Below are 27,846 nucleotides of genomic sequence, written 5' to 3'. Positions count from 1 at the left end.
ACAAACTCCTTGGACTTCCTCAGTAGCTGTGTGATTGGGGCCACCACTCCTGAAAATCCATCTATAAACCGCCTGTAAAAGTTGGCGAAGCCAATGAAACTTTGGACGTCCTTCACGCTTTGGGGCACCGGCCATTCTTTCACCGCCTTGATCTTTCGTTCTGCCATCTCCTGTCCCTCTGGACTCAGCATCACTCCGAGGAATTCCACGGATGTGACGTGGAAGTCACACTTGCTGAGTTTACAAAACAGCATGTTTTCCCTCAGCTTTTGGAGCACAGCTTTGACGTGGTGTACGTGCTCCTCCACACTGGACGAATAGATGAGGATGTCGTCGATATATACGACCACGTAGATATCCAACTCCTCTCTGAATACCTCATTCAAAAAGTACTGAAAGGCTGCCGGGGCGTTGCACAGACCGAACGGCATGACGAGGTACTCAAAAAGGCCGAACCTGGTCTTAAAGGCGGTCTTCCACTCGTCTCCGTCCCTCATGCGCACCAGATGGTATGCCCCTTTCAAATCCAACTTGGTGTAGATACGAGCTTTCTTGACCTGTTCCAGAAGTACACTGATGAGAGGCAAGGGGTACCGATTTTTTATGGTTATCGCATTCAATGCCCTAAAGTCCACACAGGCTCTCAGCTCCCCATTAGCCTTCGGGATGAAGAAGAGTGGCGAGGCGGCCGGAGACTTGGACGGGCGGATGAATCCTAGCTTGAGGAGTTTATCCAGGTACCCCCGGAGATGCACGTTTACAGGCTCCGTCAGGGCATACAGCCTGCCGCTGGGAACGCTGGCCCCTGGCACCAGGTCGATCTGGCAGTCAAACTGTCTATGTGGTGGTAGCACTTCCGCCTTCACCTCATCAAATACATCCTCAAAACTGTGATAAGCCTGGGGGAGAGCCACATCTTTTTCTGCCGCTGTAGCCACCGTCTGACTCCCGCTCTCATCTGCGTCAAGGGATTCCGTTCTTATTCCACAATGCAGGATGCAATACGGTGACGTCATTTCGATGCGATGTGTTGGCCAATCCACAAAGGGGTTGTGTTTCTGTAGCCACGGCAATCCCAATATGACGCCATATTGGGGCGCTCGGATGATGTTAAAATCGATTTGTTCCAAATGGTTCCTCCCATATCTCATCGGAAGGACCCCCGTGTGCTGTCCGATGGGCCCCGTCACCAATCGCCTTCCGTCTACCGCATAGACGTCTTCGGGTACTGCTTTGGGAAGAAGCACTAGCCCTAGCCTGCATGCCTCGTTGTGGTCCATAAACATGCCAGTGGCCCCTGAATCCACCATGGCCACAACGGGTATCCACTGGTCATGCACTCCCACGTGCACCGTGATAAACAGGTGTCGTTGTCCCTTAGTGACCGAGTTGGAAAGTGAAGGGATGGATGAGTGACTCCGAGATGCCCCTTCTCTGGTCTTGGAGTCCTCTAGTTTTCCGCCGGTATGTCCACCACGGCTGTTACCGACCGGTTGGCCCGATAACGTGACGTCTTCGGTTTGGCAGGGCATTCACGTACGTAGTGGCCTTTTTTGCCACAATATAGGCACAATCCTTGTTTACGGCGTGACTCTTTCTCCGTGGCTGTGAGGCTCGCTCGTATTGCGCTGATGTCCATGGGTTCTCCCTTGGATGCGGTGGAAGTTTCAGGACTTCCCACCGTCACATAGGATGGAAGGGATTTTCCTTTTCTCCCATGATCCCCCTTTCTTTCACTTAGCCTATGTTCCAGCCGTAATACCAGGTTGATAAGGCCCTCACATGTCTTGGGTTGAGGGTCAATATGAGCCACGGCGTCCTTGAGCTCATCGCACAGCCCTTGATGGAAGAGCGCCGTCTGTTTAGCAACAGGCCACTTGGTTTCCGCAACCAGCCTTCGGAACGCGTTGAGATACTGCACCAGGTCGTTGGATCCCTGTCTCAACTCAAGCATTTCACGGTCCGCCGTGTACGAGTCAGCCCTTCTGTCGAATACCTTCAGGAATTCCTCGCGAAAAGCACCCCAATCACATAAGAGGGGGTCGTCCCTGCTCACCAGAGGTACGGCCCATTGTGCCGCGTTTCCAGCCAAATAGGATATAAGGAAAGCCACACGAGCCTGACTCGTGGGGAACGCCTTTGGTTTGCACGATAAATGTAGCGCCACTTGTGTGAGGAATACCTGCACTGTGTTAGGATCCCCACTGTACCTCTCTGGTGTTGCCAAGGGGATGGCTACCGGCATTTCCACTACTACCGCAGGGGTCTGGTTCGTGAGGGAGGTGCTGGGCGTGAGCGGGTCCAATTGGATAGCATCCAGTCTGGCTTTTACATCGGCTGTTTCTTGCCTAGAGGCAGCCACTTCAACTTGCATGGCCGCTAAAGCAGCCAGCACATCATCAAGTGTTGCCATGTCTGTTATCGACCGGGAGACAGTTAGTGTTATTAAGGTCGGATATTTTGTAACGCCCTGAACGTCTCAGGATCGTTTAACAGACACGACAATGAGGACGCAACCACTTGTGAAGGGTTAGTTCTTTTAATGAAGGCAAATAAAATACAAAGAACAAACAAAAGTTATAGTCACTGGAATCCTCCAGGCTAAGTACGTTACCAGCCCACAGCACGGATGGTCCTAACCGTCCTCTGCATATACGCCGATCCCGGCGTATGCCAACAGAGGGCAGAAATGAAATGGCCGACAATGCCAATCGGTAGGCTGTGAGGGGCACGAAGAGTGTTGGGGAGAATCGAGGAGTCAGGGAAACACCCAGCCGGGGTCTCTACGTGAAGGGAGCAGCCGCTCAACCTCTTCCTCAGACTGCACCGGGACGCGGAGTCACCTCCTGGTGATGTGTCACCGATACCCCAATCACAAGCAAGAAGACTGAACCGAGAGCAGCCGCTCGATCGATCCTGTGGACTTCCGAGTCTGTAACGCGGCAAACACCTCCTGGTGTGCGTTACAGCTGGCATTCCCTGTGTCTCTGGTCGGGCTGGGAGTTACGACTCCAACCAGCAAAAGCGGCACTGCGCTTGGACTCAGCCGAGTCAAAAAGCGAAGCTCAATGGTTGACCGGTAGAGCTTCCGGGTCCTTCACAGGTGACGATGGGGCAAGACACGGCCCAGGGAGTAACGACTCGACCTACCTCCGTTCTTGCCTTACTGGAGCACCACTCCGGAACACTGCTCTTCACGAAGCAGGTACGTCGGTGTAAACACAATATCCGACAGCCTTGTACCTCCCGGTTCCTCCCTTTATAGGGAGTGTTTTCCTTGAGTTATGTAACAGCTCTCCTGTTTACATAAGGGCGTGTTTTCCTTGAGTTATGTAACAGCTCTCCTGTTTACATAAGGGCGTGTTTCCCTTGAGTTATGTAACAGCTCTCCTGTTTACATAAGGGCGTGTTTCCCTTGAGTTATGTAACAGCTCTCCTGTTTACATAACCTCTCAACCGCTAAGCATCCTGGGAGATGTAGTCCGTTTTCGCTGGTTACCGTTTTCCTCCCCTCGTATGACAGGAATTCTTGACACTTAGGATTCTGTCCATCAACCGTTGAAACTTAGCCGGTGCCCTGTGTAACCCAAAGGGGAGCACCCGAAATTAGTAGAGACGGGAGGGGGTTGCCAACGCCGTTTTTTCTCTGGCTTGTGGGTCAAGGGAATTTGCCAATACCCATTTGTGAGATCAAGGGCTGACATGTATCTGGCCTTCCCCAGCCTTTCAATCAGTTTGTCGATTCTGGGCATGGGATATGTGTCGAACTTAATGATTGCGTTTACTTGCCTAAAGTCTATGCAAAAACGCAGACTACCGTCGGGTTTCGGTACAATTACCACAGGAGCGGTACTCGCTTTAAGCCACGACCCGTGTCCGGGGCCGTGGCATTGGGACCCGGGGCGTCCTCTCCCTCCTTCGGGCCGCCGGGCTCTATCGCGGTGTATAAGATGCTCTCTTTGGTTTCGGGTCTTTTGCCTCCTTCGTCCTCGTCCTCGTCTTCCGTTCTCCTCTGGTCTCTCTCGCCACTCTCCTCCGCCCTCTCCCTCCGAGTTCTCCTCTTCTCTGTACTCTCGCACCGTTCCTTCTCCGGATCCACGCCTTTTTGGTCGTCCCCTCCCGATGACGTCAGGTGCTCCTTCTCGATCCTCCGTGCTGCCACTAGACCGCTCGGTTTTTCCGGCTTGTGCAGTGAGTCACCACCGCCCACTGGCCACTTCCGGTATGCCTCACCACCGTACTCCTCACAATGCAAAATGCGCAAACTCATGTGAAGATTATTTTTCATAATTATTGTTTTTAATGAGCTAGTGATGCACTTAAAACGAGTTACCTAGGTCACTTAAAAGAGTAAATAATTATATAAATAGTAATGCTTATTTCCGTGCAAAATGCCATTATTTCTAATATGGATGTAGTTTCTGGTGTTCTGTTCAACATCCTGGTCATTCCCCCTCCCAATCAGTGTGCCCCTGCAAGACATCTCTGCCTTTGTCTCCGTAGAGCATAAAGTGAATGACGTCAATGAATTAGCAATGTACAACGTTGTTAGAAAGCATGTGAATGAAGTACAATGAATACCCAAAGTATAGTTTTCAAGGACTTCCACTGGAAGTGTTAGTATGGATGTGCAAATCCTAAGAGAAATTGTTAGAGGGATGTTTCATTTTCGGTTGATCATCTCCAGAGGGCAGTTGCTGAGAGGGAAGATTTGTTTTACCTTAAGAAATAGGTTAGTGGTAAATCTTTAGAAAATTACGTCGCTGATTTCGATTTGCCAGTGTGACCCTAACCATGATCATACTATGCTGAATTTGCAGAATCTATTAATAGAAATTGTGATTTGTGTATAAAAGCTATTGATCTTTAGGTTTGGGGGTTCTTGGATTTTACAGCTGTCATTATTGCAGCTGTGGTTGGTAGACTTTATTTTCTAGGTCCATTTGACTTTGATTCCTTTATGGAATGTGTCTGTACTCTTTATGAGTTTGAACTTAGAATTCTCGTTTATATTCTGCTTTATTAGGGATTAATGAGCTATTCCATTTTCTGTAATTGAGCCTAAATGTTTGTTCATGCATTTTTCTCTGTACCACATTTTAATTGTTCTGTATTAAAATTCATATTTTTGACCTATTTTTAGCATAGAACTCAGTTTTTTATTCTTCCAATACTTTATTCTGTTTAACTCTGCTAAATTGTGTTTTCCTGATGAGAAGTGTAGTCTCTAACTACTAGATCAACTGGAGACACTAGAGCCAAATTAATTTGGGAAAAATCATGGTGATCAGATATTAGTGTTCAAGTAAATTTTGGGGATCGGCTCCCATAAGGGTGAAGAGGGTGTTCAAGGAAATTAGATAAAGTGTTTTTTGAGTCCCAGTGGGTGCCAGAATTTTTTTGTTTTTCTGTTAGGGACAAGGTTGGACTGGCCTATAGGCAGGGCCACTAGAATAATGCGATTGTGCAGCTACTGCGTTTTTTGCATAATTATTAATTTGCCAAGTTTGCCACATAATCCATCATCGAATGCATAATTTGCAGATTTTTAAAAAAAAATGTTTCTAGCTCAAACTGTTCAAAAGTTATTAAAAATACAGTGAAAAGTGTTGCTGCGCAGCGGAAGGCCCTTTGTAAAGGTTGACTGGTCACTTTTCTATTGCTTATTTGTGTATTTGGGTGTTAAACTAATACTTATGAGGTGCAACCTATGCCCACACAATGTCAACAAGTGTATAATTGTCAAAATAATAAAGTAATACTATCACAAAATGTGCCACATCATGCCGCATATTTTGCCTTTCCTTGCTCCATAATTTGGTATTTGCTGTGTCCAGATATCTGTTTCATGTTTGGTTGATAAGAAACAGAAAGATTGTTAAATCTAACTAATATGGCCCTTTTATTGGATCTTATAAACCTCACATCTAGTAGCTATTTTATATTTTTTGTTTTCTTTAATTTATGGTTTTATTGTATTTATGTACCTGTAAGGGACGCTCATGCACCTATATCTGTACTCCAATGACCTGGTGGTTTGTTTTATCTTTTTTAACCTGCTGATGTTGATTTTAAACTTTTTGCAATCACTGTATTTTTATTCTGCAACTCTTTTATGGTATTTTATTGAAATAAAGTGTATTATGAATGCTACATAATTTAGTCAATCCTGAAGCATAATTTGGCACTTTCCCACAGCATTATTCCAATGGCCCTGCTTTCATGGTAATCAGGCAGTGCCAAATGGGCTAGTGTGACAAGTCAATCAATCAATCAATCAAAACATTTATAGATCGCGCTACTCACCCGTGAGGGCCTCAATGCGCTGAGGGGAGGGGGGGTGCAGCTACTGCTCGAAAAGCTAGGTCTTGAGGTGTTTCCTGAAGGTGAGATGGTCCTGGGTCATTCGTAGGTGTGCGGGGAGGGAGTTCCATGTTTTGGCTGCCAGGTAGGAGAAAGATCTTCCTCCCGTGGTGGATCTGCGAATCCGTGGGACGGTGGCGAGGGCGAGGCTGGTGGAGCGGAGTTGGCGAGTGGGAGTGTAGAACGAGAGGCGGTTGTTGAGATATTCGGGGCCCATGTCGTAGAGCGCTTTGTGTGCGTGGGTGAGGAGCCTGAACGTAATCCTCTTGCTGACAGGGAGCCAGTGCAGGTTTTCCAGGTGGGCAGATATGTGGCTGTGGTGAGGGATGTCGAGGATGAGACGTGCGGAGGCGTTCTGTATGCTTTGTAGTCGTTTCTGAAGTTTGGCGGTGGTTCCTGCGTATAGGGCGTTTCCGTAGTCCAGTCAGCTGGTGACGAGGGCCTGGGTGACGGTCTTTCTCGTTTCGGTGGGGATCCACCTGAAGATTTTCCGGAGCATGCGCAGGGTGTTGAAGCAGGAGGACGAGACGGCGTCAGTGTGCGGCCCATTTTTTGGTTGGCCTGGTCAGCGCATACGCTGCTCTGCGAGGCATGCTGTATTGAGGTAAGGGCTTGAAGCTCAGCCCACATTTTTCATTGGCTTGTTTTCATTGTCCACTGTAAACTGTGGCTGTTCATTGGTCAAAAGGCTTAGTAGTCCCTCCTTACTACCGCCTTGTCTCATGTTGTAATCTCCCATAGCGACACACACTATTATGTGTGTTGTTGCTCTGTAGGCTTTAAATACAGCCTCTGAGCACTGTTTTCTCAATTAGCTTCGTCCTGCGTGCTGTTGCAAGCAGGACACACTCTCTCGTTAACACTTTTTTAAAATGTTATAGCACGCATTTTCAATGCAATAGGTCTCGCATTTGCGAGATTAAGCTATTGGCATTGTAAATGACATTGCCTTTTATTTATGTTTTAAAAACACATAAATAAAAGGCATTGCCAATTACAATGCCAATAGCTCAAACTCTCACAAATGCGAGGCCTATTGAATTGAAAATGCATGTTCTAGATAAGAGTGGGCCTGTTTTATGGTTTGATGGGCTGCTTTTTACTGTTGATTTCCCTGACATTAAAACAGCCATTGTCTGAAGCAGGATCAAATTCATGCCGTCTCCCATACTTTGAAAAACACTTTTTTTCAGATTTATATAGCACAAACTCGACCCGAAGGTATTGGAGAGCTTTACATGAGCACCGTATGTCTTTGTAGATTCTAAACTGCCCCAATTTGCAAACATGGGCCCTTTTATAGCTTTCTTATCCACCAATGGGGGCCCGTTTTATTTTGGTACCTGGGCCTATTTTGTGTCCTATGATAAGGAGAAGAGGAGTGTAGTGTTTTGTGCCTGGTGTATGCCGTTTTAAATTGGGCTCTCGCCTCTATGAGAAGACACTGAAGGGAGTGTTAAATAATGCCACACCTTCCCTGGAACCGGCCAAGCGAGAATCACTTGTTACACAGGCACCACCTCTTTCAAACTCTCTTTCGCGCCAAGTGACTCAGGCATGCATCTCCTCTGGAATCGGAGCTGACCTATTTTAGTCAGCATGATCATGTTGTAGGCAGCTGTTTCATTCACCATGGAAAACGAAAGGGGGTAGCAGTGCGGAATCTTTGGACTAGTAAACGGGGCGGCCATGTTTGAATGATTTTGTGTTGGCACGGAAAGCCAGCTAAAATCCCGCTTTTCACAGGACTTAGTTTCAAACAGAGATGCGTTGTAAGAAAATATCACAAAAGTGTCGCATAGTACATGCAAGGCAGGTTTGTACACGTCTGTGCGTGAGTTTGCAGAGGTTACCTCTGTGACCACGTTTCCGCTTAGCACATTATGGTAGCCTGTTAATGTTAGCCCCTATCCACTGCTGGAACACATTGGGTCCCTGCGTTTAATAACACACTATAGAATACAAATGGCAGGCGGTGGCTCGCTGAAGCACTCTTACATTCCAAGCGCCGCTGCTTTCACTCTTATGGCGCACACAGAGTGGCTGTCTCACGTCTTCCTTCTCATGCACTTTTGCGAGAGCGCGCACGTTTGTCGTAGTCAGAGGAGGGGTGCAGATCGTGTGCGCGCACTAGGCGTACCTGTCACCACACCTGGCTACCTCAATGCTCACCTGAGCGCTTCCTCTGCTTCCTCCCTCCCTGTGCGTGCCTGGCACGGCGTGCGCGTGCCCGGTTTCTCCCTCCTACTGTCCCTAGTGCTGTCATGGCGGCGGAGAGCAGCAGCGGCTGCTGCGGCGACCTATGAATCAGGAAGTCATGGGGACAAGTCGAAGCTGAGCGACCCGGCACCTTAGGTGGCAGTGAACTCAGCTGTTGCAGAGCTAGTGCACTACGAGGTGAGAAACAGCGTGTCTTTCTTCACACCTGGGGCAGAGAGCTTTGCACCTGTTACAGGAAAGCTGCACCTGTGCACTGAGTACAATTTGGAAGTGTGACTTTGGGGGTGTGCGCTGTACCATGTGCCCAGTCTGTCGGACTATGCAACATCTGGGCCATCCGCACACACACCCATCTGCCCCAATATAAATGCAATCGCACTACAATGTTGTCTGCGCCCCCTTTTAAGGGCGAGATATAGTTGGTGAAAGAGAGCCTGTTTCTGTTTAAAACAGATGAAGTAATACGAAAATGATTTCTTCCAAAAAAGAACGTTTAAATCTCTCATGAACTGGACGTGTTTTTTCAGTGAGTGCAGCAGGTGCGCGCGAATTTCCGTGGAGGCCGACTGAATGGAAAGTTTTAGTTCGTCTGCCCCTTTTCGTTATTTTCCTTTCCGCTGAGACTGACATCTCTTCTGAATTGATACTATTTTGCAGATCTGCCACATTTCTTATCTAATCTCTTTGGCTTGTCTGATTCTATCCTGCTGCACTCCATCGCGACCCCTGTGCTGGTTCTGTTAGCTCTTCTTGTTTTGCTATGCTGTAAGCTCCATTTGCGAGCATAGTCATCCCTCAGCTCGTCTTGCCTTTCTTTGATTGGCACCATCGTTTGAGTTGACCCCTGGATACTGAATGATCCACCTTGCTGTTGCACACGGCAATGTTTAGTCATTCAGTTGCTGACTCCATCCCATCAGTACTGACCTCGCTGCTTCCTGTCCTCCCCCGATATCAACTTCATGTCTCTTGATAGCCGGTTTCTGGAGGCTCGTTCCTATAATAGCTTCATTTTGTCCGACAGCTGTCACTCGCCAGGCTGTTTTTAACTTGTATGTCTTTTTTTGTAGGTTACGTTTGGGAACCCTTCCTCATTCTGGGAGAGGGGGCTCTACCCGGATTAGCCTCCTGTGAGCCCGTCAGCTGTGTCTGCAGAGCAGATCTCCTTCTCAGAGTCTAACCATGACCAGCCAGGAGAAACAGGCATCGGCACAGCCGGCGGGTGATGGCGGAGAGGCCGAGAGTGGCGGGGGCTCCACCCTGGCCCTGACTCCCGGAGTCCCAATCAGGGGCATCAGAATGAAGTTTGCGGTGCTGAGCGGCCTGCTGGAAGTGGGGGAAGTTTCCGCCCGGGACCTTGTGGAGACAGTTTTCAATCTGGTAAGGCTATCCGCCTTTCTCCGCAACGAGGGGTGTGGGGAAGCAGGAGGGTGTTAAATTATTGATGCCTGCCGCCTGTAAGTTCAATGACTCGCCGTCTAGTCTCAGGTTCCCTTTGTGCCACTTTTACATGAATGTACTGGGCTATACAGCAGGGCCTATTGGAAAGTTTTCTGGCACTTCTCACTTGGAATATAAATGGTGTAGATTCTTTTTGTGCTGCAAACCTCTGTTCTTTCAAATGTCACATTCGGTAATACATTGTTAAATGCATTTAAAGTGTAGCTATCTTACCATTGGAAGTACGTGTTACTGTAAACAAAAAGTACAATATGCTGCTATTGTCTCCATAAAAGTATTACACGTTTTTGAAGTGCCAGTTTAAATTCATTTTCATGTATAGTATTCTTATTCTGTTAAATCACACCTGTGCTTTCCTAAAAAAGGAATGCCATTCCTGAGCAATAATGCTAATGCTACTGGACACTTCAAAGTAGTGTGCTCCTCCACAAAAGTGCTGTTGGTGCACCATTGACATGATAGCGGTGTTGATAAAAACTACTAACGCAATCTAATGAAAAGCACCAACCCGATGCTGGTACTATAGTACCCTTGCTTTCTACTTCCGTTTGTTGTGTGGAAGGAGGTAGAGGGTGGTGAGAATGCACAATTTTAAAAGTTTAAGGGGAAATGCAACTTTGCCTCTGCTGCTGTCAATCCCACGTGAAACCTGTGACATAAAGTGCTTCTATGCCTGGTCATTGGTAGGAACTACAATATCAGGGCAGTTATAATACAGTAGCTGAATCTGTTTCCATAGCTTTCTGCCGAGCAATGTGTCCTAGTGTTGGCTTAATGTACCTGGGCGCAGTTGGTTTAATGCTCAAACCAGAATTGAGTTCTGGAGCAAGAATCAGTTTCAGAACCACAATCCGAGTTGTTCCCAGATAATGCAAGCGCTGGATGAGTATCATAAATAAATGACTATGCATCTTATTCATTTTTTTATTTTTATATATGATTTAGCAAGTGAACATGCATATCTCCTTGTCCGACAATTGTGTTTTTAGATATAGCAGTGTGTGGCATTAGAGAAGGCAGGGCTTGTAATGGTCAGTACCTGAACATAGAGGCTTTTAAATATTTAGCGACCAGTTAGGAGGGTTTCATCATAGCTTATGACAGCATGTAGCCAATACTTTGTCCAGTGACAAGTCAAGAAGACTTGACAGTTACAATATTCAATAATTTGCGTCCAGACTTTTCAATAGAGAGTTATATATTAATGGGGTAACCCGGTAGACCACTGGACTCGGGTATAACTAGGTACACAAAAAACTGTCACAGTGGAAACACATTTAGAAATGTAAAAGAAACATACATCTGTTAGCAATCCAAACAAATTTTACGACAACACCTGTTGCTTGCATGTATGCACATCATTTAATATCCATTTTCTCAGTCCAAACAAGGATCAGTAATTAAACACAGCACAAAAAGCATCACAGTATCAGCATTTTCAAAAGTATCTTGGTGTAAGGTACGTGATAAGTGCAGGATTTTTGGGATTAGTGCAGGGCGTAGTGAGGGAGGGAGGTTGTGAAGGATTTAAGAACATCCACAATTCAATTGAAGAACCTGACCTGCCAAATAAATGGCCACAAAACTTAAATTAGATAACACAGATTTAAGACAGCAGTTTTACATTCACTGACAATCTCCTGTGTTGATTGAAGAAATGAAAAAGTCGACGTTTCGACCCCTGTTAGAGCCAGCAAATTGGTTTGCTTGGGGTTGGGGTCTTCATCAGGACCGGGGGAAGGGCTTACACCTGGGGGCAAAGGTCAAAAATAAAGAACCATGAGGTGTGTCTATTAAGGCCCATTATAGTTAGGAGAGAACAATTGTAACAATAATTACCAGCAACAGCAGGAATAATCACGCTGGAAAAATTGGGAAGGGGCCAGTCAGTGCTCCTAGGAGGAAGGAAAAAAGACGAGGAATACTAAAACCATACTTAAAAAACGGGTGTCAATAAAACCTAAGTAACCAGAAATACTCACCCAAGGTGTAGTATTCCAATGTTCGAAAAACGAGACAAAGGAAGGCTGAATGTATCAGCATAAACACTCATCCAATAGTGTTAAGGGCTGGAAAGAAAGGGGAGGAGATGGCGTTAATGTTCTCCCACACTCGAAAACCGTTGTTAAACAAAGCGCATATAAGGTTGCTAGCCCTAAGGATAATGCGCGGGAAAATTACAAAATTAGGTACCAGCGCATACAAGGTACGTCTACAAATTATAGCGGGGTGCACAAAAGTGTAGGAAATCCCATATACATTGAAAAAGTGGCAAAACTCACTTATAGTATACCATTGAGGGAAAGGACCACTGAGTACTAAGGCTGCAACATACCTCGAGGGCCGCGCCGTGGAAACTGACAGCTAACCCTGGGTGTCGTCACAGGACTGAACAAATAAAAACCAATCGCGCGCACAGCCAATAGGTCGCGCCCTGATTGGAAGGCTGTGCGCGCGATTGGTTTTTATTTGTTCAGTCCTGTGACGACACCCAGGGTTAGCTGTCAGTTTCCACGGCGCGGCCCTCGAGGTATGTTGCAGCCTTAGTACTCAGTGGTCCTTTCCCTCAATGGTATACTATAAGTGAGTTTTGCCACTTTTTCAATGTATATGGGATTTCCTACACTTTTGTGCACCCCGCTATAATTTGTAGACGTACCTTGTATGCGCTGGTACCTAATTTTGTAATTTTCCCGCGCATTATCCTTAGGGCTAGCAACCTTATATGCGCTTTGTTTAACAACGGTTTTCGAGTGTGGGAGAACATTAACGCCATCTCCTCCCCTTTCTTTCCAGCCCTTAACACTATTGGATGAGTGTTTATGCTGATACATTCAGCCTTCCTTTGTCTCGTTTTTCGAACATTGGAATACTACACCTTGGGTGAGTATTTCTGGTTACTTAGGTTTTATTGACACCCGTTTTTTAAGTATGGTTTTAGTATTCCTCGTCTTTTTTCCTTCCTCCTAGGAGCACTGACTGGCCCCTTCCCAATTTTTCCAGCGTGATTATTCCTGCTGTTGCTGGTAATTATTGTTACAATTGTTCTCTCCTAACTATAATGGGCCTTAATAGACACACCTCATGGTTCTTTATTTTTGACCTTTGCCCCCAGGTGTAAGCCCTTCCCCCGGTCCTGATGAAGACCCCAACCCCAAGCAAACCAATTTGCTGGCTCTAACAGGGGTCGAAACGTCGACTTTTTCATTTCTTCAATCAACACAGGAGATTGTCAGTGAATGTAAAACTGCTGTCTTAAATCTGTGTTATCTAATTTAAGTTTTGTGGCCATTTATTTGGCAGGTCAGGTTCTTCAATTGAATTGTGGATGTTCTTAAATCCTTCACAACCTCCCTCCCTCACTACGCCCTGCACTAATCCCAAAAATCCTGCACTTATCACGTACCTTACACCAAGATACTTTTGAAAATGCTGATACTGTGATGCTTTTTGTGCTGTGTTTAATTACTGATCCTTGTTTGGACTGAGAAAATGGATATTAAATGATGTGCATACATGCAAGCAACAGGTGTTGTCGTAAAATTTGTTTGGATTGCTAACAGATGTATGTTTCTTTTACATTTCTAAATGTGTTTCCACTGTGACAGTTTTTTGTGTACCCAGACTTTTCAATAGTTAGCAAAAGTGTGCAATACTCTGAATGTGTAGTGATTGACTATGCAATCTTATTTATTGGCTGCATGCAGAATGTCACATTTTCAGCAGGCCTGCATATTCATTGATTGAGCACTTACACCTTGCTGTGCTTAGTAACGACACAGACTTTGCAATGTCCAGTAACTAAGCTTGCAAACCGAGCAGCATTCAACAGTGGAATTTCTGCTTTTCATAGTTGTGTGACAGCATGTGTGCTACAGATTATTTAATGTTTTAAGCATGCAGGCTTTACTTTTTAGCGACGCAAAACTGAGGTCTTGCCAATTTCAGACCTCACGATGTTCCATGCCGGCCATACGCTTGCAGATCATGTTGTGTTCAAGTAAGCATTCATACAGGTCTTGAACACATGTTATGCGGATTTGTAGATGGCCCTATGACCTTGGAGGGTCGCCTGGCACTGAGCAGGTGTGAGTCTAGCTCCACCTAGAGGCTAGTGGGACTACTTGAAAAGGCATTTCTTAATCTTCTTGCAGAACTCAAGAATTGAGGAGGAAGCTATTATGTGTTGCGGCACGTTGTTCTACGCTTTAGGAGCAATGTAGGAGAAAGATAGACCCCGGATCTGTTTTTCCGTATGCATGGGAGTTGTGCAAGTAGGAATCCGGACGAGCGTGGGTGTCTGGAAGGTTTGTGAAAGCAGATGCGATTGTTGAGGAATGCTAGGCTAGTGTTGCGTAGTGCCTGGAAAGTGTGGGTGAGGAGTTTGAATTGTTCTAGTTTGTGAATGGGGAGTTAGTGGAGTTCCTTCAGGTGTGCTGTGGTGTGATGTGACTGCAGCATGGGATATTTAGAGTGATTCTGGCTGCCCTGTTCTGAATGGTCTGTAGCCTTCTGTTGAGTTTTTTGTTGATCCTGGCATGGAGGGGTTTCTGAGGTCCAGCTTGCTTGTGACTACAGCGTGTGTGACTGTTTTGTGGGTGCTGATTGTGAGCCATTTGAAAATCTTACTCTGCATCTTCACTGTATTGAAACATGAGGCGGCGACGGCATTGACTTGGGCTATGTTATCGTAATTTATATAGCGCGCGATTAACAAATAGGTGTCCTGGCGCTATCCATTACTCCATAAACTAAAAAAACTCCGGAATTATTTAACAAACAACCAGGTCTTCAGCGCTTTCCTAAATTGAAATAAGTTTTCCATGCAACGCAGGTGAAGTGGCAAAGCATTCCACAACTTGGCTGCACCGTAAGAGAAACTACGGCCACCCCAATTAACTTTCCTTGTAAGAGGGACCTTGATCAAACAGGCATCCGACGAGCGAAGATGTCGGGCAGGGACATACCATCTGAAACTGTTTATGAGGAAGTCTGGGCCTTCTCCGTGTAGGGCCTTAAAGACCAAGCAAAGGGACTTAAACTGGACCCTATACTTAATAGGAAGCCAGTGTAGGTCTCGAATGGCTTTTGATATCGGCGAGAACTTGGGGAGGCCAGTTAGCAGTCTAGCAGCGGCTTTCTGCAAAAGCTGCAGTCTATGCAATAGGCCTTCCTGAATGTTGAGGTATAGACTGTTGCAATAGTCCAGTCTAGATGTTACCAGGGCCACTACAACAGTCTGTCGATGCTCCTGCGGAAGCAGGAACAAAATCTTCCTCAACATTCTCAGGATGTAGCCGGTCTTAGAAGCTACAGCTTTTACCTGTAATGCCATGGACAGCTTGGCATCCACTACCATTCCAAGATTCTTAACTTTGTCTACAGGAGTGGGAAGGGTCCCCAATTCCTGCGGCCACCATGCTGGGGTCCAGAAACTAGGGTTATTACCAAACAACATAACCTTGGTTTTGTTGGAATTCAGCCTAAGGCAGTTGCTTGCCATCCATTGCGCCACCTCGGACATACATGACTGAAAATTCTGGTCCAACCCTAGTTCATGGCTGGGTAATAGAGACACAACAATTTGCGTATCGTCCGCGTAGGAGGTAACGCTAAAACCGTGGTTTCTGATAATGGGCGCTAGGGAGGAGACGTAGATATTAAAAAGTGTGGGACTCAGCGCGGATCCCTGTGGGACTCCGCAAGGCAGCGAGAAAGGTTGGGAAGCAAAGTTTTCCAAGGAAACTATTTGGCTGCGATCAGAAAGAAAGGAGTTTAGTAAGTCCCATGCCTTTTGCTGAATTCCACTTTTCATAAGTCGGTCCAGCAACAGACCATGATGGACGGTGTCGAACGCAGCGGAGAGATCTAAAAGAATCAAGGCTGCTCTACCACCCCGATCCACCGTAGACCTAATCTGCTCCGTAGCCGCGATCAGTGCGGATTCGGTGCTGTGTCTCTCTCGGATTCCGTGCTGTGAGGGATCCAGAAGTAAGGGCTTCCTCACAAAAGCTGTGAGTTGGTGGTTTAACGCCTTTTCAACTAGTTTAGCCGGAAATGGGAGATGAGATAGGCCGGAAATTATTTGGGTCGGAGGGATCCAGACTAGATTTTTTTCAACAATGGGAGAATGGATGCCTTTTTCCAGACTATTGGAAATATCCCTCCATCAAACATGCCGTTAAAGATTGCTGTGAGATGGGTGGCGATCGGTACTGGCGCCAATTTAATGATTTTCAGAGGGCAGGGGTCCAGTGGGGACCCGGAGTTGGCTTTAGCTATTAGCTCCAGGGTGTCCTGAAAGGTAAGATGCCTAAACTCCTTGAGGATAACAGGAGGTAAAATTTAATTGGACTTTAATTCGCCCTCCTGATTCCTCTCAATTGGGTCGTTAAGACTAGTGAAGATGGTGTTAACTTTACTCAAAAAAAATGAGGCTATTTTTTCGCACAGCTCGGAGCTGGCCGGTACAGCAGCAGGGTTTACTGACGACAGTTTATTAATAGTGGAAAAAATCTTTCGTAGGATTTTTTGCCGCTACAATCTGAGAGGCAAAGTACTTTTGTTTGGCTTCCCTTATCATACATTTATATTTGGCCAAGCATGCCAGATATACCAATTTTATCTCCATCCATGTATGCCTTCCTCCAATTACGTTCTAATTTCTTGCAAACGCATTTTTGAGATTTTAATTTGCTCGTATACCATGGGGCTGATGGCATAATTCTCTTGAAAACCGCAGGTTTGGGAGGAGCCAGATTTACACAAGCCTGGGTGATCCAGTTCGTGTACGACAGTGCCGCCTCCTCTATATTGCTGGGCATGGGTGTGACCGAGGTGGAGAGAACCCTGGATAAGGTCTCAGCTTCCACCCTATTCCAAGCTCTGACTGCTCTGGCCACTGTTTGGGGGCGCCCGTTGGATAAATGGGGAGTAGGTGTGATATTAAACCTAACTCCCGCGTGGTCTGACCAGGCCAGAGGTAGCAGAGTTGCGAAAGCTAGTTCAGATGTATTGGAAAAGATCCCATCAAGGGTATGACCAGCCTGGTGGGAAGGACCCGTTACACGTTGTAACAGCTCTGCAGTTTCCATAATAATAAAGAGACGTGCTGTATCTGGGTCCTCTGGCTGCTCAAGGTAGAAATTAAAGTCCCCTAATATGGTATACGAGCAATCATGTTGAGTTTGCTATTGATGGTGATCCTGAGGTTCTTAGTGGGTGTGAGAGTCGGTCCTATCTCTGCCGGCCACCAAGTGGAGTCCCACTGTGATGTGCTTTTCCTGACGCCCAGAATTTCGGTCATGTCAGTGTTCGGCTGTAGACAGTTGGTCTTCATCCAGTTGGTGATTTTAGTCATACAGGCATTGAACTTGATCTGGGTACTGAGCATCTGGTCCATGAGGGAGAGAATGAGTTGTGTGCCTTCGGAGTAGGAGAGAACGCTGATGCAGTCTCAGAATTGTCAGTAATGAATCGTGAATGGCTGCAGGTTTGATTGATGACATGCAAAGCCTGCAATATTTATTTATCACATGAAGGCCTCTAAGTATGCAGACCTCGCAGTATTCACTGCCTGCCTGCATACGTAGGGTGTTTTTATGACAATAGAGCTCGCAGTAATGTTACTGCAAGCTAGCCTTGCAGTGTTTGTTGACAGCAAGCTACCCATGCATTGTTCTGACAGCTTGCAGACCTTACGGTGCTGTTTGATAGTGTGCAAGTGTTCGTAGGCCTGGCAGTGCCTCACCATAGCATGCAGGCCTGGGAATGACGCACAACAGTACGCTGGCCTGGTGCTGTTTATCAACAGCTTGCAGGCCCTGCAGTTTTTGACAGTGGCATCTACTGTCCTGGGTTGTTTGGCAAGGACACACACTGACATTAAACTCTTTGGTGGGGGCACCTGCTTCCCTGGGCTTATCAGTAATAGTTGCTGCTGTCTCAGCAGCTGTACCTGTAGTCCTCACCTTCTACTATTTACTTAATTGCTCCAATTATATATAAACACTTTATTTAGTAATTTCGCATTAAGTATCCTGATACATTCGGTTATACGCAGTAAGGAAGAGTAATAGCAAAGGCGTACATGTTACGTTTGATAAGTTAGGACGAACACACCAATCAATTGCATTGAAGTCAATATATTATCCAGTATCTCTCGTGAGAACCCTCAGGAGGGTCAAGTTAGCCTAGTTACACAGTTATAGTCTCGCCATATAGTCTCGCCAGGGGTTCGTTATAAAAACATTGAGAGTTAAAGCAGGAGATAAATGCAACAGGGAGTCAGAGCGTGTAGTACAAGATGTAGCGATGAAGGTGCATCTAACCCACCCCGGTGGGAACCAGACCCTGTTCCGTTTTCGAGTGTGGGTCGCGCTGCAGTGATGACAGGTAGGTCCTGTATGGGCCCCATATGTCTTTGGGTCTCGATGCAGAGGGAGTTGTGCCCGCATATATTTCGCTTCGCATGGAACAGGAGGCTAAACTTTCCATCCAGTGCTTGACCTTGGGAGCGGCTTTGTTACCCCAGTGAATGGCTACTTCTCTTTTGGCCAATAGCAGACCTATGGCTGCAAAATTCCGAGCTTTTTGGGGAATTTGGGCCACATAACCTAGGAGGGCAGTGGGTTTATGGGAATGTGGACTATGGTGCTCAGAACTTTGTGTACATCTGTCCAAAATGAGTAGATACATGGGCAACTCCATGCAACATGGGCAAAGTCAGCGTGTGCTGCATTGCATTTATGGCACATGTGTGGTTTAGAGGGGTCTATCCGGTGGAGTCTGGCTGGAGTGATGTACATCCTGCGAAGGAATTTAAAATGGATCAGTTTGTGTCGGCTGTTATGCGATATGTTTTTCATAGCTACACAGCATGCCATCCACTGCTCGTCCATGATGGGATTGCCTAGATCTCCCTCCCAATCCCTGCTGATTTTGTCATCATTTAATGGGAGGAGAGCAGCACAAGATTTATAGAGTTTGGAGATAAGATGGACACCATTGATGTCAATGATAGCAGGGCGAAGGATTGAAGTTTCAGGGGGAAGTCTGGAAAGGTGGCTCGCAGGGCAGAGCGCACCCGCAGTAGCACACATTTATCCATGTAGGTGATGTCGGGGAAACTGAATGTATCAGTAATGTCAAAGACGTGCCCGTCAGGGAAGAGGTCGCCCAGTTTAGTGATGTTAAACTTAGCAAACGTACGTCGTAAGAGTCGCTCCTCTGTGATCGGCAGAAGTCTGGCATTTGGGAGTGGCAGGAAGGAGGAATAGAGGGCAGTTGTGTGCGTGACTCGTCTGAGTATTTCCCATGCCCAGCTAGTGGTGGAGATCGTTTGAATGCCTTTAGGGTCCCGAGGGAGACCCTTGGGTAGAATGGAGGCCACTGTCTCCGGGAGGACCAGATCTGGTCCGGACGAAGGTAAGGGATTCTGGCATCAGGCTGAAACCACGCGTGGGTGTAGCTTCATTGGGCAACTAAATATTCGAGTTGTAGGTCAGGAACTCCATAACCCCCTCTATCGTAAGGGAGAGTCAAAACTCGCCAGCAAACCCCGGCTCGTTTGTCGCCCCATACCAATCGGATCAAATGGGAACGGAGTGTTAAAAAAAGTCTGTTTGGAAGGGGAATGGGGATGTTGTGGAAGAGATATAAACATTTCGGAAGCACAATCATCTTGATGAGGGCGACTCGACCTGCCATGGAAAGCGGAAGTCATAGCCATTTGTCGATTTTGTGCTTCCAGGTTGTTAACAGCCCGTCCATAATTGAGGCGGATGATCTGTTCAGTATCAAGGTGGATGTGAATACCCAAATGTTTAAAGGAGTCTGCACACCACTCCAGAGGAAACTCGAGTTCCCACCGTTTCGTGGTGGCAGTAAGGGGAAAGATCATGGATTTGTGCCAGTTGATGCATAGGCCAGAGTGTAAGCCGAAACGAGTAATTTCATGAATGAGGGGGTCCAAGTTCACTTGTGGGTGTCTGACGTAAAGAATGGTGTCGTCCGCGTATAATGATAGTAAGAGAGGACCAGTGTTGAATTGTAGGCCTCTGTGTAGGTGTTTTTCTTGAAAGTGGCGAATCGTGGGGTCCATTGCCAAAATAAATAACAGTGGAGAGAGCGGACAGCCCTGTCTCGTGCCGCGAGATAACACGAATGGCTCAGAGAATGACCCGTTTAGACGGAGGTGTGCTGTGGGGCTATAATAGAGTAACGCGGTGGTAGCAACAAAATCAGTAGGCATGCCCATTCGATTCATTATGGAAATAAAAAAGGGCTATTCCAAGGAATCGAAAGCCTTTTCAGTGTCTAATAAAATAGCAGCTGCTGGCACTTCGGTGTTTATCCTATGAAGGGTGGAAAATAGGGTGCGTAAATTGAAGGACGTGGAGCGGTGAGGGACAAAACCAGATTGGGCAGGTGAGATTATAAACTCCATTAGTTGGGAGAGACGGTTCGCGATGACCTTAGCTAGAATTTTGTAGTCTAAGTTTAATAACGATAGTGGCCTGTAGGAGCCACAGAGTAGCGGATCTCTACCTGGTTTGGGGAGGAGAACTATCACAGCCTCGCGGAGCGTGGGTGGCGGAATCCGATTCTCCAGGGCCTCAGCGTAGACCTCCAGAAGTTGCGGCGCTAATATGTATTTGAAGGCCTTGTAGAACGCACCAGTGAATCTGTCTAGACCCGGGGCGGAGGAGGGACGTTGAGTGTCTATTGCAGCGATAACGTCTGGCTTGGCAATGGGCTCAGCCAGGAAATCCTGCATATGTTTCTCTAGGTAGACTAGCAATTTCTGATAAATAAGATTCCTGTTCAGTGTGGTCCCTACTGATTCTGGAAGTGTATAGTGTTGTCAGATGGGAGAGAAATTACTCTTGGATTTCCATTGTGTCTGTAATCCGGTGGCCCGTAGATGTCAATAATTCGGGGATGCATGCTCTGCTATATGGAGACCTAACCATTTGTGCCAGCACTCTACCCGGATGCTCACCCTCCCCGTATTGCTTCGCGTTGTGATATTTCCCCATGAATAGTATCTCCCGTTCAGCCGTGTCTCTGTATTCTGCTAGCAGTACTACCCGCTTGTGTTCGACTTCCGGGTCTTGCGCCTGCAATAGCCTGACATCCAAGTCGACTAATTTGTGTTCCAGGCGGGATAATGTGGCGCGTATATTGCGGAGGATCCCAGCATGTTTCGAAATAACAAATGAACCGATGTGTGTTTTGACGGAAATGTACCCTGCATGGGATTTGGCATGTTGCACAGCTTGTAGTGCTTGACTGCGCATATATATATATTTTTATCCTGACTTTTATTTTGTCCCAGGTATAATGGTAATATAGTTGTGCAGAGCCCTAGGCCTATCCTTGACTATGTGATGTTCGGGACATGTCCTGAGACCTCAAGGGGTACTCCAAGCATACCAACATACTGGACAGAGGACTACTGTCTGTCTCTGTCCTAGCTATAGCACATGAATCAGTGATGGTAGAATACTGTGTTTTGAGATTGAAAGTGTGGCCAGCCTTTTAATGTGAGTCAGTAAGAGTGTGCCCTTCTGTCCCTCTTGCGTAAAGTTCCACTGTTTTGTGAGTTCCTTGAGCCTTGCATTGATATACAACATTTGTGTAGAGTGCAGAGTGCATGTAGCCATGTGCAGAAGTAGGACTCTGTGTATGAGGGAGTAATAAAATGAGTGGACTCTATTTTGAATGTCCATGGTCACCATGGTAATAAATGTTTGTTAGAATGGGGCTGCTGATCAGTACTTCCTGAGCATTGACATTTGCTTCACTGTCGGGGTGAAAAATTAGACTGCAATTTCTGTTCAAGGCAAGAACGTTTCTGGCTCAGGTCTGCCCTTTTGTCTTTCGATGATTACTGCTTCAGAGAGGCTGTTTACAACCAGAAGTAAAAATCTCCCATTTAATTCTGCTCATGTTGTGGATGCTCCAGTTTGGATACAGTCAGAGTACTACCTACTTTGAGAAGCAGAGAAGCTGTGTATGAAGAGCAGCCTTAGAAGTACTCTTGAAAGAGAACCACCTCTAACCGGTTCTGAAGTCTGAGACCGTGTATCCACATCCACTATATAGAAAAGATATATAAGTGACTTTGTTCCAGTTCCATGTTCCTCATGACCAAGAAAGGGAGTTTTCCACAGAGCACTCAAATGGCTCGGTGACCAGGGCTGCCTCACAGCCAGTCTCTAAGGAGAGAGGGGGCATCACCCAAAGTCTGTGCGTTCTGCTGGATGAGTCGAGGATCTGCCTAGTGTGTAGAAGCCTACTGGGAGAGTGACCAAACCTTCCTATCCCTGCAGTAATTGTCTGTCCAGGGAGAGAAGCCTAGCATGGTCCTGCTCAGATTGACACCCAGCAAAGACTACAATTGCTATGAGATGAGGATCATAGACGCCTAATGGAGGCTACAGTTCCCATGAGGTATGGAGTGGCGGATCGGGACTACAGCTTTTGTGGGACCCGGGTTTACCCAGTTAGGTATGCAACGACTGTAGTGGCAGCACCCACATGTTTTGGCTACCTCTGCCACCTCAGCTGGATAAGGCCATAACAACGGAACCGGTGCCTGTAGAACCACCCAGGCCTCTGAGTGGTATTGGATACATTTTTGTGGCCGCATACGACCTATTCAATGGCCTATGAATGACTACTCGAGTAACATGGGCCTCTGCCTACAGTGAAAGTGAGCAACTGAGTTCACAGTTGCTGAGTGAGAGGGGCTTTGAACTGAATTTCTATCTGGTACACCACCATAGGTGAAAACTTGAGCAAACAAGTGAACTGATTGCGCATTTTACTTATGGGGACCGATAATCTGCACCTGATTCTTATTTGTGCTGCTGCCATATTTACGGGGGTCAAATTTGTCTAGGAGCAGCTTGGTTAGAGGTGGCTCAGAATAGGATAAACGGTAAAGCACCACAAGAATGTGACCAATGTCACTGCTCTGCATTTTAGATTGAATTTTGTAGCATAATACTGTAAGATGAAAATGTACTCTCTTTTCTTAAGCATCCTACACTGGGATGGATATTAAAATTGTCTGAGTTCTGAGCTCGTGTCTCCCCCTCCAGCACTGCTTCCTTCCTGAGAAGCCTGTGACTGCTCGTTCTCACTACCTGGATAGTCAAGTGCAGAAATGGGTGTACTTGGCCCAGTTTTCAGAGCCATGGTAGAACAGGCCCCAGTACTCCAGGGTCAAATGACCTCAATCACACAGTTGGGGCTCTGTAGCCGATGTCTACCCTACTGCCCCCACAACCGTTGTCTGACAATGTTCCTTTTAGTTTTTCCAGATGGGTAGGTAGTTGGGGTTGAGTCTGTTCACCTTGTAGGTGGTTCCAAATTGTTGGCACTTGTCACAAGAAGGGTTGCTGTCATAGTTTGGCAACATAGTATTTTCTCAGGCTGTCCTGGCAGTTTACCAGATCTCCCATTTGTTTCCCAACTACAGAGACACACATCTTACGAGTACACTTTATCATTATCCTGTTTTGCCTGCTTGCTCGTGGAATCGTTTCTGTGAGACGTGCAATGTTGATCTAAATCTCCTAGCAATGGAACGATTTTTTGTTGTCCAGCTGCTAAGAGCTTATTTGGCACTAACGCTATTCCAAACTTCGATCTGAAATTTGCAAAAGGTCTAGTAGTACCTGGAGGTCATGTTTAGTGAATCCACTTCAAACTCTGAAAAAGCAGTGATCATTTGTTTTAATATTGCTGTGACTACAGGTAATGTGTACGGCTGTGAAGGCTACAGTTCTCTTTTGGTGCTGCTGATTCAACACCTTAACCGCCCAAAGCAGTGATTTGTGTTTGAATGGAAATGCCTGTATGTTTGGAAATTGTGCTGTATTCATGCTGTTAGCTTTTTTTTTACATAACCATAAAATTGAATAAAGATTGGAGAAAAAAAAGTGGAAATGGCTTTGTATAGTGCTGTCCGATCACTTCTTGTACACCAAACAGTATGTATCAAGTCTTGGGTGTTTCTTTTGCAGTTTGTTATTGGGTACATTCCTTCAGTTGACGCAAACTATGACAACAACTTTCTCAATTCTAAGTATGCCAGCTCTGCAATTAATACTGCAAATACCAGACACTTTTGCAAGCAACGCGGACCTTTTTTGGGGTTGAAAATTTTCCAGATTCTGGGATGGAACTCCACAAAGTTTTTGTAATGCAATAGGGTATGGGTAGTGCATGGAATCCACATGAAGTGACTGACAACACCCTTGAGATACCGTCTTGTTTTTCTGGGACTACATGGGCATACTGAAAACCAAAATTGGCCAGTCAAAAATATTGAAACTAGCCCAACACTGGAGGATTACAACATTTGTCACCCCGAGTGGGACGGGTATGCTCAGACGTGAGTCCCGTGCTCTCCATGCCACTGGAATCAAGCTATCCTGGCTGAAGAGGGGTGAAACCCCGAAACCGGTCCTAGGATGCTTGTTTCCAGTCCAGGGAGGACCTGGCTTGGCAGTTCGTGCTAGACTGTTCCCATGAGGCACAGGGTCAAGACTGATTTGCATATGGCTGGGTTCAAACTGGAATGGCATGGTGAGCAAAAAAACGATGGATTTAGGCCCAAATCTCTGTACTGGGGTTAATGTATGACATTGTTCTGCATTCTGTCCATCAATTGTTGTTTTTGCATTCAACACTGGAGGATGGCTCGAATACAATAGAATGTTCAAACAATTAAATTCTTTAAATAATTAAATTACTTTAACATTGATTCCTGTGGGTTATTTTATATCCCTGCTTCCGTTATTGTCTGTTTAAGACAGTGTGAAGCAGTACCTAAAAGTGGCATGTGTGGTGCTTGAGTTACTGTAAGGCTGGGCTAGATGCATTTGCACCCGTGTTGACTCCTTTAGTAATAACTTAAGAAATGTAGCTTATGAATAGCAGTGGTCTTACTGTTTTGTGGGAGCGTTTGTTTTGTCACGTCCCTTTCTAAATCCCTCCTTAAGTTTCTCCAAACACCGCCCATTTAATATGATGTTATTCACCATTTTCAAGCCAACTCTCCCTTATTCCCACTTTTATTACAGAAATGCATACCAACGTGTGCTAAGATAGTGTTTTTTAGACTTGTTCTGTATTTCTACAAAATAAAATACCATCGGTATAATTTCCATTAGCAAAGATTTTCTGTCATCCGCTTTGCTCAGGGGCAGAGCTTTGTTGTTTGTATCTGGCTGAGGCTCTTGTGACATCTTCATTCCTTTTATCCTGAGTTTTACATATCTGTAAACATGAATCCTAGACTAGGTACATCAGGGGCCTGATGTACCAGAAACTGGTTGCACAATACTGGCCGCAATTTACAACCATTGTAGTAATTTGCAAACCGACCCATTTACTATTCAGTCTTACAGGTAATCTTCTTTACCCCGATTAAGGTCCTCCTCGTCACAGTCCTTTACTATGTAAGGCAATCCTGCCTCATGACAGTACAATTAAAACGTTAGTGTTTCTTATCTTTTTACCTTTTAAGCAGCTCCCACCCACGCCATGCCGGTTATCAACAAGACCAGACACAAACACAACGGGAGGTAACAGGACTGGGATGAGGAGGACCTTAATCGGGGTAATGAAGTTTACCTGTAAGTAACGAGACATAACCCCCTCATATGTCCTCCTTGTCCCAGTCCTTACATTGTGATGACCTCACAAGCAGAAAAACGCAGGACACCAGGGATCCATGCAAAAGTACAGATGTTTAATCAAACCAATGATTATGGTATAGCAGCATTCAAGACGCCAACAGCAAAATTGTCCACAGAGGCATGCAAAACATCAAGGCAATAATGCCGGACAAAATTATGATGGGAATGCCAAGTTGCTGCCCTACAAATCGCCTGGATAGAAACCCCCGCCACCTCAGCCCAGGAAGTGGACACACAACGCGTTGAACGTCTCTGCGACTGAGACGGAGGAGGCAGACCCACAGACTTGTAGGATGGGCAGACCGCCAAACGCACCCACAGACTGATGGTGGAAGTAGAAACCTTCTTCCCCTTGGCCACACCCCCACAGGAGACCAACTGGGCAGGAGAAAGACAAAACCCCAGGGTACGCTGAACGTAAACCTGAAGGGCCCTGTTAACATCCAAGAATGAAGGAATAATCGCATCGCCATCCCCAGGCAAATCGGGAATAACCACCTCCTGCTGCAAATGGAATTCGGAGGAGACTTTAGGGAGCAAAGCCGAGTCAAGCCGCAAAATCGCCCTGTTCTGCAGAAACTGCAAATAAGGTATGGACACTAGTAAAGCACCCAACTGCCTAGCGGAGGTGATGGCCAGCAAAAACAGCACTTTAGCAGACAACCACAACAAATCTGCATCCAACAAGGGCTCAAAATGGGCAACTGCAGACCCTTCAAAACAGTCGGCAAATCCCAAGAGGGCACAATCACAGCAGTGACCGGATGACGAACCGAAAACTCAGTTGAAGCCGACTCACCAAAAGAGCAACACTCTCCAAGGAGGCCCCCGGATCCCTACATGCCCGAACCGCAGCCCCATTGAGCAGACAAAGTAGAAGGGGAAAGGGTCTTTCAAAAACACATCTCGAAGAAAATCAAGAATAGAAGCTGGATCTCCAATCACAGGATCCACACCATGAGAGAAGCTCCAAGAGACAAAATGCTTACCATAGCTCATAAGGGTTGAAGGCTGACGCAACTGCTGAATGTCACAGGCCGCCAAAGAAGAACAACCCAAATATTCCAATGTCAACTATTCAAGAGCCAGGCCATCATATTTAAGTGACGAAGATGGGGCAGAGACAGGAGAGGAAACTGAAGAGGAGACTGAACAAAGGGAAGCCGGACAAACCTGCCCCCGCCAGCTGCACCAGCAGCGGAAACCAAAGGCGGCGGGGCCAAAACTGGGCAGTCAAGAGCACAGACACTCTCTCCCCCCCTGGATCTTCTGCAGCACCCTCTGGAGGAGGGGAATCTGAGGTAAGGCATACAGAAGGCCCGTGGGCCAAGGAATCGAAAGTGCATCCACCGCCCAAGCCTAAGGACAAATCACCTCTGAACAGAACTGAGGGAGAAGAGAGTTGTGAGGAGTAGCAAAAAGATCGATCCAGGGTGTCCTGAACCGAAGACAAAGGTCCCAGAACAGAGGAACAAACAGATTGAACAGAACCGAGGATGGAAGGTTGTGGCTCAAGCGGTCTGCATAAAAGTTCAGGAGCCCCTGAATGTAAACAGCCCTCAATTCCAACATGTGAGATTCCGTCTGGGCACAAATCGTAGACGCCAGTGGATTCAGAGACGTGCACCGGGTCCCTCCTGGCAGTTCAAGTAACAGCGAGCCACCTGATTGTCAGTACGAACCAACACATTTGCCCCTTGGAGAGAAACCTGAAAGATCAGCATCGCCTGCCAAATGGCCCCCAACTCCTGCCAATTCGAGGAACGGGCGCTGTCTGCCCGAGACCACTGACCCTTGGCCTCCAAGGACCCCAGAGTCGCCCCCCATCACCAAAGACTGGCGTCTGTTGTCATCAAGATGGGAGGAGGAAGTTGGAAACGCACCCTCTTCTCCAGATTGGGAGTGCAAAGCCACCAGTCCAAATCCTGAACCAGAACATGGGAGAGAGGAACCGGAGCGTTGTAATCTGCACGGGAGGGGTCCCAATGAGTCAACAGATGATTCATTAAGGGCTTGAGGTGCAGGTGAGCCCAAGGAACCACAGCTGTGGTGGCAGCCATCAACCCCTGGACCCGCAACCAAATCT

The 27,846-nt window shown here is 46.6% G+C and overlaps 1 protein-coding gene across 3 annotated transcripts in view; it reads left to right on the top strand.

Moving 5' to 3' along the window:
• Positions 1–8,461: 8,461 nt before the first annotated feature.
• The window catches only part of LRBA (LPS responsive beige-like anchor protein), a 2,426,603-nt gene continuing 2,407,218 nt past the window's right edge, over positions 8,462–27,846 (top strand). For all 3 annotated transcript variants that reach the window (XM_085641653.1, XM_085641654.1, XM_085641652.1), the window contains exons 1-2: positions 8,462–8,760; positions 9,654–9,963. In XM_085641653.1, coding sequence (XP_085497779.1) covers positions 9,766–9,963 — 198 coding nt within the window. In that variant the 5' untranslated portion in view covers positions 8,462–8,760; positions 9,654–9,765. The remainder of the gene's footprint in view (positions 8,761–9,653; positions 9,964–27,846) is intronic.

This window comes from Triturus cristatus, chromosome 2_2 (assembly GCF_964204655.1).
Source record: "Triturus cristatus chromosome 2_2, aTriCri1.1, whole genome shotgun sequence".
Lineage (NCBI taxonomy): Eukaryota > Metazoa > Chordata > Amphibia > Caudata > Salamandridae > Triturus > Triturus cristatus.
The sequence above is the reverse complement of the archived record's forward strand: the minus strand, read 5'-3'. Positions and strand labels throughout refer to the sequence as shown.